The 14,433-nt window shown below is 50.4% G+C and overlaps 1 protein-coding gene across 1 annotated transcript; it reads left to right on the forward strand.

Annotated features, from left to right (window-relative positions):
• Positions 1-4,371: 4,371 nt before the first annotated feature.
• Positions 4,372-7,962, forward strand: fam110b (family with sequence similarity 110 member B; the record flags this gene model as incomplete). The annotated part of the gene is made up of 3 exons (XM_080469994.1): positions 4,372-4,654; positions 6,594-7,006; positions 7,077-7,962. Exons 1-3 carry the CDS (start codon positions 4,532-4,534, stop codon positions 7,960-7,962), a joined length of 1,422 nt encoding a protein of 473 aa, XP_080326120.1. The 5' UTR covers positions 4,372-4,531.
• Between the last annotated feature and the right edge of the window lie 6,471 nt (positions 7,963-14,433).

Consider the following 14,433-nt stretch of genomic DNA (forward strand, 5'->3'; position numbering starts at 1 on the left):
TTATTAATCAAAATATCTCAATGAAATGTTCAGGGAAGGTGTGTCTCTTTATACTCTTCAATCTGTTTGTTCTTGGTCTGAAATACATTTGATAGTATTAAGATTGGAGCTACCACACCCTACTACAATACTACTACATACTACATACTACCACATCATATTTTATTAGTCACTTTTTATCCATATACATGTTTGTTTTTTTAAAACATGGTAAACATGTATTTTTATTATATTGGTCAATAACAAATTAAATCCTGTCCCAATTTCTCTTCCTCCTCCTCTTCCTCTTCCTCTTCCTCCTCCTCCTACTCTCCCTGCTCAGTCAACTTTTTTTCAGACACATAAAAAGTTATGAAACTTCAGTATTAGAAAGTCAAAATAATCAAAAATACGTTGCTTTACCTTTCAAAAGTTGTTTTTATATGTTGAAGTCCAGTGAGTGTTTAAGACGTTGCAGAGACGATCTGAATGTTGAAGTGAAAAATTCAAAACGACAAGGAGTTTCCTTACTACATCATCTACTACATCATCCGAGGGAATCCTGAGGAATTACACGGCGGATCACAGATCTCCCGACTTTCAGTATTAATCGACTTTGACTCACTGACATCTGGTGGTTTTTGCCCAAAGTCAATATCAGCCAATCTTCTCCATCCTGGAAGCGTCGAGCTGGAGTCTGTGTACATTAAGCTTGTTATTTAAAGGAGGAAGTGATCAGTTGATCAGTTTGTCTACAGCAGGGGTTTCCAACCCCAGTCCTGGAGGACCCCTGTCCTGCATGCTTTAGTTCCTCCCTGCTTCAGCATACCTGAATCTAATGATGATGTCATCACCAGGGCTGTGAAAAAGCCCAATAACGAGCCCCTCATTGCAATCAGGTATGTGAAACTGGGAGGAGCTCAACAGGCAGGGCGGGGGCTCTGGAGGACCAGGATTGGAGACCCCTGCTCTCACGGGTTTGATTGCCCATGTCATTCTGTCCTTGTGTCAGTGTCCTGAAGGAAGAAGCTCACAGTGGGAGGGAGCAGGCCGGGAAAGCACTTTCAAACTGTTCAAGCAGCAATGATGCTCTACGGAAGTGACTTCCATTATTTCTGCAACATTTCACCACTTCCTGTATGTGTTCAGCAATCCTCGTTTTTCCAAGATGGCCGACATCAGGAAGACACATTGAAACTTGTAGTATTTTGTCCGTTGTGGTGTCTCACCTGTCGTCTGCTCGTTCAGGTATGTTAAAAGTTAAAAGGCTGTTCAGGCAGTTAAGAGGCCTGGTTCTGTCACTATGGCCCACGTTTGTGGAACAGGCTGCCGGAGGGCCTCAGGGCTGCAGAGACTGTTGGTGTTTTTAAAGGCAGGCTCAAAACCCACTTTTTTAATTTAGCCTTTATGTAGTTGACTACATTACTTACTATTTAATTCTTTTTTCTAAAGTCGTCAATGTTTTAAATTAATTCTTTTTATTTCATTTTGCAATTAGTATTTATAATCTATAATTTTTTAGTTGATTATTTTACTTTTTCTTTTTCTTTCTGATGTAGCCAGTGTTTTAGCTCAATTTCTTTTCTTTTCATTTATTGATTCATGTTATAAAGCTCTTATTTATTTGACCTCAGTGTAGGGTTGTTCGGTATACCGGTACTGTATTGGTATCGCGGTGCTGAGACCTTTAAAACGATACTATACTTGGCCCGGCTGGTACCGGTATCTATATATTTTTCTTTTCTTTAAAGTCGCCGTGGAGCGTCACTGTGTTGTAATCTGCACAGAGGAGAGTCGTCAGGTTACAGGCTGCAGGTGTCAGGTTACAGGTGTCAGGTTACAGGCTGCAGGTGTCAGGCTGCAGGTGTCAGGTTACAGGTGTCAGGCTGCAGGTGTCAGGTTACAGGTGTCAGGTTACAGGTGTCAGGTTACAGGTGTCAGGCTGCAGGTGTCAGGTTACAGGTGTCAGGCTGCAGGTGTCAGGTTACAGGTGTCAGGCTGCAGGTGTCAGGTTACAGGCTGCAGGTGTCAGGCTGCAGGTGTCAGGTTACAGGTGTCAGGCTGCAGGTGTCAGGCTGCAGGTGTCAGGTTACAGGTGTCAGGTTACAGGCTGCAGGTGTCAGGTTACAGGTGTCAGGCTGCAGGTGTCAGGTTACAGGTGTCAGGTTACAGGCTGCAGGTGTCAGGCTGCAGGTGTCAGGTTACAGGTTACAGGTGTCAGGTTACAGGCTGCAGGTGTCAGGTTACAGGTGTCAGGCTGCAGGTGTCAGGCTGCAGGTGTCAGGTTACAGGTGTCAGGCTGCAGGTGTCAGGTTACAGGTGTCAGGTTACAGGCTGCAGGTGTCAGGTTACAGGTGTCAGGCTGCAGGTGTCAGGTTACAGGCTGCAGGTGTCAGGTTACAGGTGTCAGTCTGCAGGTGTCAGGTTACAGGTGTCAGGTTACAGGTGTCAGGTTACAGGTGTCAGGCTGCAGGTGTCAGGTTACAGGCTGCAGGTGTCAGGCTGCAGGTGTCAGGTTACAGGTGTCAGGCTGCAGGTGTCAGGTTACAGGTGTCAGGCTGCAGGTGTCAGGTTACAGGTGTCAGGTTACAGGTGTCAGGCTGCAGGTGTCAGGTTACAGGTGTCAGGTTACAGGCTGCAGGTGTCAGGCTGCAGGTGTCAGGTTACAGGTGTCAGGCTGCAGGTGTCAGGTTACAGGTGTCAGGTTACAGGCTGCAGGTGTCAGGCTGCAGGTGTCAGGTTACAGGTGTCAGGCTGCAGGTGTCAGGTTACAGGTGTCAGGCTGCAGGTGTCAGGTTACAGGTGTCAGGCTGCAGGTGTCAGGTTACAGGCTGCAGGTGTCAGGTTACAGGTGTCAGGCTGCAGGTGTCAGGTTACAGGTGTCAGGTTACAGGCTGCAGGTGTCAGGCTGCAGGTGTCAGGTTACAGGTGTCAGGCTGCAGGTGTCAGGTTACAGGTGTCAGGCTGCAGGTGTCAGGTTACAGGTGTCAGGTTACAGGTGTCAGGCTGCAGGTGTCAGGTTACAGGTGTCAGGTTACAGGTGTCAGGCTGCAGGTGTCAGGCTGCAGGTGTCAGGTTACAGGCTGCAGGTGTCAGGTTACAGGTGTCAGGCTGCAGGTGTCAGGTTACATACTGCAGGTGTCAGGTTACATACTGCAGGTGTCAGGTTACAGGTGTCAGGCTGCAGGTGTCAGGTTACAGGTGTCAGGTTACAGGTGTCAGGTTACAGGTGTCAGGCTGCAGCTGTCAGGCTGCAGGTGTCAGGTTACAGGTGTCAGGTTACAGGTGTCAGGCTGCAGGTGTCAGGTTACAGGCTGCAGGTGTCAGGTTACAGGCTGCAGGTGTCAGGTTACAGGCTGCAGGTCTCAGGTTGCCAGTTGCACACTGCCTTGGATCAGAGCTGTGATGAGACGTTGTGAAACGCTGACGACTGTTTACAATCCAAAGTCTCCTAAATGTCTCCGTCCAGCTGGACTCAACAGGGAGTAAAACACACGGATCATTCCAATCTTCTCTTCTCTCCTGCAGCTGTGACTCCTGCTGACAACCTGCAGCACCTGATGGACAAGCAGGAAGTGTCCACCTCCAACAGCCAATAAGCTGAGCCCAGGAGCAGGAAGGAGGTCGGAGGAGCAGGAAGGAGGTCGGAGGAGCAGGAAGGAGGCCGGAGGAGCAGGAAGGAGGTCGGAGGAGCAGGAAGGAGGTCGGAGGAGCAGGAAGGAGCAGGAAGGAGCAGGAAGGAGGCCGGAGGCTCATTGAGCAGTGACTGCAGCTTCAGACAGGTCAAATTGTTTGTTTCCGTGCAGCAAAGAAACAACATTAATAATAATACATATCATACATTAAACTTATAAAGTGCTTTTTTGAACACTGAAAGACGCTTTCCATAGCAAAAACAGAAATATTGAAAAACAACAATGACAAAGTAAGAGTTAAGGAAGAGCAGTGGAAAGTTGATATTGAATTAATGAGTTGTGATTTCTGATCAATACCAGCAGGTCTTAGTGTGGCTGATCAGCTGCCACCTTCCTGTTTCTTACACTTTGTGTTGATTCTCTGCAGCCACGTGGAAGGAAGGCTGGACTTCAGCATTAACAGTGTGTCCCGCTGTGGGTAGCAGTATTAACAGTGTGTAGACCGTGGTAGCAGCATTAAGATTAATACTTTAAATTGAATTTCCTCCACGTTTGTTTCATTCTATGTTGTTTGTCTTTGTTTTCTTCCAGATCGAGTGTCCAAGGACTTTCAGACTGTGGTGGATCAGACTGTGGTGGATCAGACTGGAGGAACTCAAGCGATGCAGAAGTGTATGTGACTGACCCCCTCCCATCCGCGCCCCCCTCCCCCTGCCACGCCCCCTCCCACCCCCGCCCCGCACCGCCCCCTGCTTCGTCCTGATGATGAGGAGAGCCGGGGGCTTCATCTCTTTTTAGAGCTCCTCTCTTTTCGCCTTGTGTCTTCATGTGCTGGGGGTCCTCCGGTGGCCCCGCCCTCTGTCGACCCCCCTTCACCCGTCGCCACCACGGCCGGCCATCCCAGTCGCCTTGTTGCCATGCCAACAGAGACTTTGGCTCCACCCCTGCCAGATAGCAAGGCCGCCGGCCCTGCAGCTCAGTTCGGCGCCACCGTCCCCCTCCGGATCCTCAACAAGGGTCCCGACTACTTCAGGAGACAGGTACCCTCCTCTAACTCATCTCACCCCACATCAACCGAACTACTCCACCCCCATCTCAACATTAACCTCACCTCAACTTCACATCTACCTCAACGCCACCCGCCTCAACCCCACCCACATCTCAACTCCACTTCAACCGAACAACTTCATTCCATCTCAATATTAACCCCACCTCAACTTCACATCTACCTCAACGCCACCCGCCTCAACCCCACCCACATCTCAACTCCACTTCAACCTCACATCTACCTCAACCCCACCCCCACCTCTAACTCATCTCACCCCACATCAACCAAACTACTCCACCCCCATGTCAACATTAACCTCACCTCACACCCACCCCCAACCTCACCTCAACCAAACTACTACTCCACCCCATCTCAACGTTAACCCCACCTCAACCTCACATCTACCTCAACGCCACCCGCCTCAACCCCACCCCATCTCAACTCCACTTCAACCGAACTACTCCACCCCATCTCAACATTAACCCCACCTCAACCTCACATCTACCTCAACGCCACCCGCCTCAACCCCACCCCCATCTCAACTCCACTTCAACCAAACTACTCCACCCCATCTCAACATTAACCCCACCTCAACCCCACCCCCACCTCACATCTACCTCAACCCCACCCGCCTCAACCGAACAACTTCACCCCATCTCAACATTAACCCCACCTCAACTTCACATCTACCTCAACGCCACCCGCCTCAACCCCACCCACATCTCAACTCCACCCCCAACTTAACCCCACCCCCATCTCAACCCCACCCCCACCTCAACCGAACTACTCGACCCCATCTCAACATAAACCCCTCCTCAACCCCATCTCACCCCACCCCCACCTCCACCCCAACCCCACCTCAACCGAACTACTCCACCCATCTTAACATTAACCCTACCTCAACCCCACCCCCACCTTAACCTCAACCCCATCTCAACCCCACCCACCCCAACCCCACCTCAACCTCGTTCATCTCTCGTTCACTCAGAACAGTTTACATTCATTTTACGTTGATGGAAACGATCTAATCTCTGTTTATAAATTGAGATTACTAAATTAAGAGCCTTTTCACATTGGATAGTCCGGGACTCGGTTCACTTGGGAGGAGGCAGAGCCAAGAATTTTCACCCCTTCATTTGGTTCCTTAGCATTCACATTCAGTTTAGAGACCGGATCAAACCATCTGGAAAACTTAACTCAATTACACCAGCTCACACCACGACTCATGGACTGGTCCAGACCCAAACAAGAAGTCCCGTCGCTTTAGCCCGCGGTGGCTAGGCTAGTTAGCTCGTGTCTAATGGGTAGCCTCAAACAACCACGACATAAAGTCTTCAGACCAGATATCAATGAGCTTCTTCCTACTACTACTCCACGCCTGCCCGCGAGATATTTCCTAACTTTTTCTTTCTGCGCCTGCTTCTTCTGATTCGCGGGGTTAGCTGTTAGCTTACTGCCAGAATGCATCGCATCCTACCCGTCCTCTCACCCCACCCGCTAGAAAGATGGCTTGTAAAGGAACCTCGCTACTCCACGTCTGTGCACGAGACATATTCTCCAGGAGAAAACAAATGTTTCAGGACTCCTGCTGTCTTTTCCGCGTCTTTTTCAGATTCACGCACCCAGAATGCATTGCGCTCCACGTCACGTCCTCTAAACCCTCACCCTGCCACTGGAAAGTCAGTTTGAAAGAGGACCGAGACCGATGTTTTAGGGGACCAGATTCCGCTTGAATAATCCAGAACCGAGTTCGGGGTACGTTTACATTTCCCCAAACCAAACGGACTTTTCCAGAAAGTCCCTGAAGAGACTCTGGTCCATCAAACAGGAATGCCCTGGTTGTTCATGATATGAAGACCTGGACGTGAGGATTCGAGTTGACACACGTGTTCTGTGTTCATGGAAACTTGATGAGTGTTTGTGGTTTTCAGGTGGAACCGAACCCGAAGCGCCTCAGCGCCGTGGAGAGGCTGGAGGCTGACAAGGCCAAGTATGTCAAGAGCCAGGAAGTCATCAACGCCAAGCAGGAACCCATCAAACCGCCCGTGCTGGTCAAGCCCCCCGCCGGACACACCCTCCTGGCCAAGAGGGGCTCTGGGATTGGTGGAGGAGGAAATGGGGGCGGGATCTCTTTCAAGGCTTCCAATAACAATGCCAAGTCCGACATGTGTGCGAGCGTCAGCGGGACCAGCAAGCGGGAGAATCTAAACCTGGAAATCCTCAAAAACCTTCTCAACTCCTCGTCCTCGTCAGGAGCGAGATCTGACGGCCGGGGGGGCGGAGCTAAGAGCGCGGTGCTCATGAGATCCTCCGGAGGTTTGGCCAGGAGCTGGACACCGTCAGGGTAAGTGACGGGTTCTGTGGTTGAGTCTTGGTGAGCAGCGTGGTGTTTGACCTCTGCTCTCTGCTTCCAGAATGCCGTTAACGTACCGATCAACCATGACTCTGAACGAGCAGCCGGCCGACTCGGCTCCGAGTCCAAGCACCTCACACTCGCTGCGATCCTTCTCCCATTCCCTCAAGGTACCCCCAATGAACAGTGGGGGGTGCCGCAGCCATCAACAGGGAGGAAACCTCAACCTGAGCCGCCGAGGAGGTGAAGGAGGAGTTGTGGAGCGCTCCCGCTCGCCGCTGCCGCCGCTGCTCAGCTCCCACTCCTCCTCCGACCTGCTGCGGCTCTGCAACGGCAAGCCGCTCCGCGGTGCCCGATCCAGCAGCTCCTCGGCTCCGCCCCTCCCCCCCAAACCCAATCCCTCCTCCCTCCCCCCTCCAGCGCTGTCCCTGCCCCCCCCTCGGCCCGCCCCCTCCCCCCCGCCCTGTGACAACACTCCCCCTCAGGCCCTGCCCTATGAGTTGGACCCGTCCAACGCCCCCGCCGACACCGGCTTGGAGCTGGAGCCGGGTTCCTCTGTAGCTCGTCGCTCTTCCCTGCACAGGTCCAAGTCCGACCTGTCGGATCGCTACGCCAGGGCCGGCGCCGACGTAGAACGCTTCTTCAACTACTGCGGCCTGGACCCCGAGGAGCTGGAGGCGGTGGGGCCAGAGAGCTTTGCCAGAGCGAACTCGGACATCGTCAGTCTGAACTTTCGGTCGGCTTCCATGATCTCCTCGGACTGCGACCGCTCCCGACGCTCCTCCAACGACGGGCTGTCAGACGGGGACGAGGGCGAGGACGAGGAGGAAGAGGCCGGGGAGCGTGTGCCGTACGGCATCTCGGCTGTGGAGCGAAACGCTCGGGTCATTAAGTGGCTGTACAGCATCAAGCAGGCGAGAGAGACTCAGAAAGTGTCTCATGTTTAGGACAAGCACTGCAGAGATGGGTCCCCCACCCCGCGGCTGCTGACGGAAGACAAGATTTATCAAAGTATGGAAGGATGGAAGGATGGATGGATGGATGGAAGGAAGGAAGGAAGGAAGGAAGGAAGGAAGGAAGGAAGGAAGGAAGGAAGGAAGGAAGGAAGGAAGGAAGGAAGGAAGGAAGGAAGGAAGGAAGGAAGGAAGGAAGGAAGGAAGGAAGGGAGGGAGGGAGGGAGGGAGGGAGGGAGGGAGGGAGGGAGGGAGGGAGGGAGGGAGGGAGGGAGGGATGTGACAGGTCAACACTCCCTCGATCACATTGATGAAACTTGGCTGGTCAGATGAACAGAAAGCTGAGAAACTGGATCAGCAGAAGGTCTGTGGGTCATGAAGTGTTGAAACCTTGTTCTCACCAGATCCTCCTCATCAAACATACGTCACCAGATCCTCCTCGTCAAACATACGTCACCAGATCCTCCTCGTCAAACATACGTCACCAGATCCTCCTCGTCAAACATACGTCACCAGATCCTCCTTATCAAACATACGTCACCAGACCCTCCTTATCAAACATACGTCACCAGATCCTCCTCGTCAAACATACGTCACCAGACCCTCCTTATCAAACATACGTCACCAGATCCTCCTCGTCAAACATACGTCTGGCCTGTTTCCAGACTTCAACCCAACGAGCTGCAGCCTCCTGCTGCTCCAGCAGCCTCCCTCCCGCTGCTCCAGCAGCCTCTCAACACTAATAGCATCTCAGTCATTCCAGGTACATTTCATGCCACTTTTAATCCCCACAAACCTCAGATTCTGAAAGCCCACATGTTCAAGTCCAGGCTGAGCGGTGGACGCTCTGCTGCCAGCAGCTGGGTGAAGAACGATAGCAGAGCAAGGGAGAGTTTAGAGACGAGTGGACATCAGACTGTCTGAACCAGCACTGATGGAGGCGGGATGCACAGACCATGAACCTCCAGCCGTCTCCACCTACAGCAGCGTCTATAGAAACCAGTTGGTGGTGACCCCAGCCATTTCATGCTCAGCTGTTTAGGAAGCTTTTGAAACTTCATCACTGACCTGAGGACTGTTTCCACTGCAGTGAGAGCGCCCCCTCTGGTTCCAGTAGAAATCAGCAGGTCTGGTTTCAGCTCTGTTCAGTTTTATCAGATAAAAAGAGAATAGATGGTCAGTGTGGTGGAAGTGGACGGTACATAGGAACCAGCAGGATGATGGTGGGAGACGAGGAACTTGGAGAAGCAGGCAGAGCTCCTTCAGAAGATACAATCACCACTTCTAGTAATCGTCAGTCAGTGAATAAAGTAAAGAAATGTGATGATAGAGCGACGGTGGTGTCGTCACATGTTCCATTTCCCCCTGGAGGTCTGGGTCCACTCTGCTGATGCTGCTGTGGAGCTTCACTCATTGTACATGCACTGCCCCCTGTAGTCTCCTGAACCCCCCTGTAGTCTCCTGAGCCCCCCTGCGGTCTCCTGAACCCCCCTGTAGTCTCCTGAACCCTCCTGCAGTCTCTTAAACCCCCCTGTAGTCTCCTGAACCCCCCTGTTCCCCCATGCAGTCTCCTGAACCCCCCTGTAGTCTCCTGAGCCCCCCTGTAGTCTCCTGAGCCCCCCTGTAGTCTCCTGAGCCCCCCTGTAGTCTCCTGAATCCGAACCCCCCTGCAGTCTCCTGTACCCCCCTGCAGTCTCCTGCCTCACCAAGACTAGCAGGGACTCCACTAGAACTCTGAGTCACTCTGGTCTCGGTTTTAAAACACATCCGGTATAAAATCTACATCGAATGTTCAAAATAAAGTAAGTAAATAAACAGTGAATCCAGCAGTCAGTGTGACGTTCTAGCAGGAACCAGACCTCCAGAGAAACACCGCTCCTTTCCTCCAGTTAATGTTTTAGAAGAAATCAAGGTAGAAATATATATTTAGGAGTGAAACACTGTCAGTCTCTCAACACACAGAATGAATCACATGATGTGTTGTCATCTGCTATTAGAGAATCTCTGACAGCTGCTCTGAGCTGGTGACAGGAGGAACTGAGGAACCATGGAACCATGGAGGACTGTTGTCATCAGACACAGTTCATTGGAGAGTTTTGGTGCCTTGTGGTGGAATCATTTTCATAGTTCAACCAAACTTCCTGCTAAATGTTCTGTTTGGCTTTTCACCACGGCACCCAGTGACGGGCAGGCTCACACCAGGACACCTCACACACCACTGACAAAGTTGTCGATGGTACCAAAAGTACTGTACCTAACCGTAACCATTTTTCCTCACCCTTCCATTGAGTTAGCTTGCACAGCAGTTCCAGAAGGCGGAGCTTCAACGCAGCCGTCTGCTGATTGGTCAGTGACGATCGTCACTCTGCAGAAGCAGCATTATTTCAATATCTCCTCACCATATAAACTCTCTTTCTCATCCACCTCTTTTGTACTAAACTGGTTGTTTAGTGAACTGGTTTATTGAAACGTGGCGCTCCACTGCCCCCTGGTGTTCAGACGAGGTGCAGATGCTCCTCTCAGTAACAGGAGGGGCGGAGCTTCAGCAGGAGCGGGACGCTGCTGCTCACAAGAAGAAAGTTGAGCTGTCACAGAGAACGAGGCTCAAGGCTGCAGCGCCGCCTCCTGAGCTGCAGCGCCGCCTCCTGAGCTGCAGCGCCGCCTCCTGAGCTGCAGCGCCGCCTCCTGAGCTGCAGCGCCGCCTCCTGAGCTGCAGCGCCGCCTCCTGAGCTGCAGCTCATGTGTTCCTCTGGTCTTCCGTCACTGTCAAGTAGTGATGATGTTACATATCTGCGTCTTTACGCGGCATTGACAACTCGCCTCTGGTCGAACCAGCAACAGAATATGATCTTGGTGTGATTTACGGTCCCATCCTTTAGGGCTAATTCAGACAACACCATATTATAAACGTACCATACAGTCCCATCCAATACTACACTGTGGCATGTCATACAGTACCATGCCGTACAGTACATACAGTATGTTATAATATGGTATGGTACAGGACAATATGGTATAGGGCGATATGGTATAATACTGTATGTTATAGTATAGGACGGTATGGTTTTGTATGGTACAGTACACTAAAGCCTTTGGATGGTACGGTATGGCAAAGCACACCTAGACCCAACTGTCACGGAGTCTCACCACAGAGAAGACGGTTAAAATGTAGGTGGGGTTGTGAAGGCTGCAGGTATGCGACGTGATTACGCAGCAGCAGTTGCATGACCAATGCAGAAGTTGCGGCGCTGCTCAGGCTCCGGAGTAAAACCTGACGGCTGCGTTGAAGCGCCGCCTTATAGAACCGTACCGATGTGCTACCTAACTCAATGGAGGGTGAGGAAAAACGGGATTCGGTACGGTTCTTTGGGTAACCTTTCACAAATACTGCACATTGGGATTGTGGCTTCAGGTACAGGACAGTACAGTGTGCTGTGGTACAGTGTGATCCAGGTTTATATACAGTACAGTACCAGACAGTACAGTACACTACCAGACAGCACAGTACAGTACCAGACTGCACAGTACCAGACAGTACAGTACATTACCAGACACTACAGTACCAGACAGTACATTACCAGACAGTACAGTACCAGACAGTTCATTACCAGACAGTACAGTACCAGTGGGCTGCTTGGTGTTTCCACAGTCAGCAGGTATTTCCTGAATTTTAGACACTAAAAAGATCTTAATGTATTTTACAGGAATGTTTTTAGACGTCAAACATGAAGCTCATTCCTTCCAACAGGCGGTGCATCATCATCGTCACCGGACACCAAAACTCTCCGTGTGTGTGCGTGCGTGTGTGTCAGATCATCACACAAACAGGAAACATTTCCTACATCCAATTTGCTCAGTTTAAGCGATCAATAGATGAGATTACAGAACTGGAATTAAAATTGGGAAACAGCTTCTTTGATTTCCTCCTGAAAACCCAAAAGGTTCTTTTCCCAGCGGTTAGTTTCAGTGTCTCTTATTGTGAGAGTGTAAGCGTGATGTGGCGGTGGAAGGTGGTCACACTTCGATCAAACAGCTGATCAGATGATCTGATTGAAGCTGCAGAACCAGGGAGGCGCCTGGAACAGACAGGAAACTGAGGAAGAGCAGTGTGCAGGGCCACCAGAGCTCAACCAGGGACGGTTTGAGCAAGGCATTGTGGGAGATCCAGGTCAGGTGCATCCCGTCCTCCTCAGTCACTGCAGTGGAGGTCAGAGTGCGTTTGAGAAAGAGCAGCTCGTCCTTCTCCTGTCCTCTCCTCCCTCTCCACCTCCTGTCCTCCTCCTGTCCTCTCCTCCCTCTCCACCTCCTGTCCTCCCTCTCCACCTCCTGTCCTCTCCTCCCTCTCCACCTCCTGTCCTCCTCCTCCTCTCCTTCTCCTGTCCTTCTCCTCCTGTCCTCCTCCTAGCACCCACTGACTTTCTTTCATCCATCTTCATGGTGTGTTCCTTCCTTTCAGCCTTCCGACTGGCCGACAGTTTTCCTCTGGAACTTTCTTCTGTGTGTAAATGCTGTAAGAACAAAAATGTATATATTTGATTTCAAACCAGAAACCCAGTGTTTGATTTGAGCTTGTCTGAAGGTTTGTGTGTTTTGCTGCTGGCCGTCGGTCTGACGGACCTGCAGACTCACACTGGGACCGTGTTCATGTGGATTCTTGCATTTTGCTTGATTGGATAAAAAAAAAGAAAATTGTTCATGTTGAGTTTCTTTTGCATTATTTCAATAAATGGCTTCTTTTGCCATCACCTGCCACCGTGGCTTTGGAAGAGTTTGACTTTATGTTCCTCTAAAGAAAGAAAAGTTTGAACCTGCAAAAAGTCCCACACTAAAGTCTGTGTCAAAACAAAAAGTTCTGGAAGAAGTACAAAGTCCAAATACACACTAAGTCAATTAACTGGGGCGACTGATTAAGCATCGTCTAGAGACGATACCAAGGTTCTACAGTCTGGAGACGATACCAATGTTTCTACACTCTGGAGACGATACCAATGTTTCTACACTCTGGAGACGACACCAATGTTTCTAAACTCTGGAGACGACACCAAGGTTCTACACTCTGGAGGCGATACCAAGGTTCTACACTCTGGAGATGATACCAAGTTTCTACACTCTGGAGACGATACAGAGTTTCTACACTCTGGAGACGATACCAAGGTTCGACACTCTGGAGGCGATACCAATGTTTCTACACTCTGGAGACAATACAAATGTTTTACACTATGGAGACGATACCAAGGTTCTACACTCTGGAGACGATACCAATGTTTCTACACTCTGGAGACGATACCAAGTTTCTACACTCTGGAGATGATACAGAGTTTCTACACTCTGGAGACGATACCAAGGTTCTACACTCTGGAGGCGATACCAATGTTTCTACACTCTGGAGACAATACAAATGTTTTACACTCTGGAGGCGATACCAAGGTTCTACACTCTGGAGACGATACCAAGTTTCTACACTCTGGAGACGATACCAAGGTTTTACACTCTGGAGACAATACCAAGGTTTCTAAACTCTGGAGACGATACCAAGGTTCTACACTCTGGAGGCGATACCAATGTTTCTACACTCTGGAGACAATACAAATGTTTTACACTCTGGAGACGATACCAAGGTTTCTACACTCTGGAGACGATACCAAGGTTCTACACTCTGGAGACGATACCAAGTTTTTACACTCTGGAGACGATACCAATGTTTCTACACTCTGGAGACGATACCAAGGTTTTACACTCTGGAGACGATACCAAGGTTTCTAAACTCTGGAGACGATACCAAGGTTCGACACTCTGGAGACGATACCAACGTTTCTACACTCTGGAGACGATACCAAGGTTCTACACTCTGGAGACGATACAAATGTTTCTACACTCTGGAGACGATACCAAGGTTTTACACTCTGGAGACGATACCAAGGTTTCTACACTCTGGAGACGATACCAAGGTTCTACACTCTGGAGACGATACCAAGTTTTTACACTCTGGAGACGATACCAATGTTTCTACACTCTGGAGACGATACCAAGGTTTTACACTCTGGAGACGATACCAAGGTTTCTAAACTCTGGAGACGATACCAAGGTTCGACACTCTGGAGACGATACCAATGTTTCTACACTCTGGAGACGATACCAAGGTTCTACACTCTGGAGACGATACAAATGTTTCTACACTCTGGAGACGATACCAATGTTTCTACACTCTGGAGACGATACCAAGGTTCTACACTCTGGAGGCGATACCAAGGTTCTACACTCTGGAGACGATACCGAGGTTTCTACACTCTGGAGACGATACCAAGGTTCTACACTCTGGAGGCGATTCCAAGGGTTCTACACTCTGGAGACAATACCAATGTTTCTACACTCTGGAGACGATACCAATGTTTCTACACTCTGGAGACGACACCAATGTTTCTAAACTCTGGAGACGACACCAAGGTTCTACACTCTGGAGGCGAT

This window comes from Lipophrys pholis (genome assembly GCF_963383615.2).
Source record: "Lipophrys pholis genome assembly, chromosome: 1".
Classification (NCBI taxonomy): Eukaryota; Metazoa; Chordata; class Actinopteri; order Blenniiformes; family Blenniidae; genus Lipophrys; species Lipophrys pholis.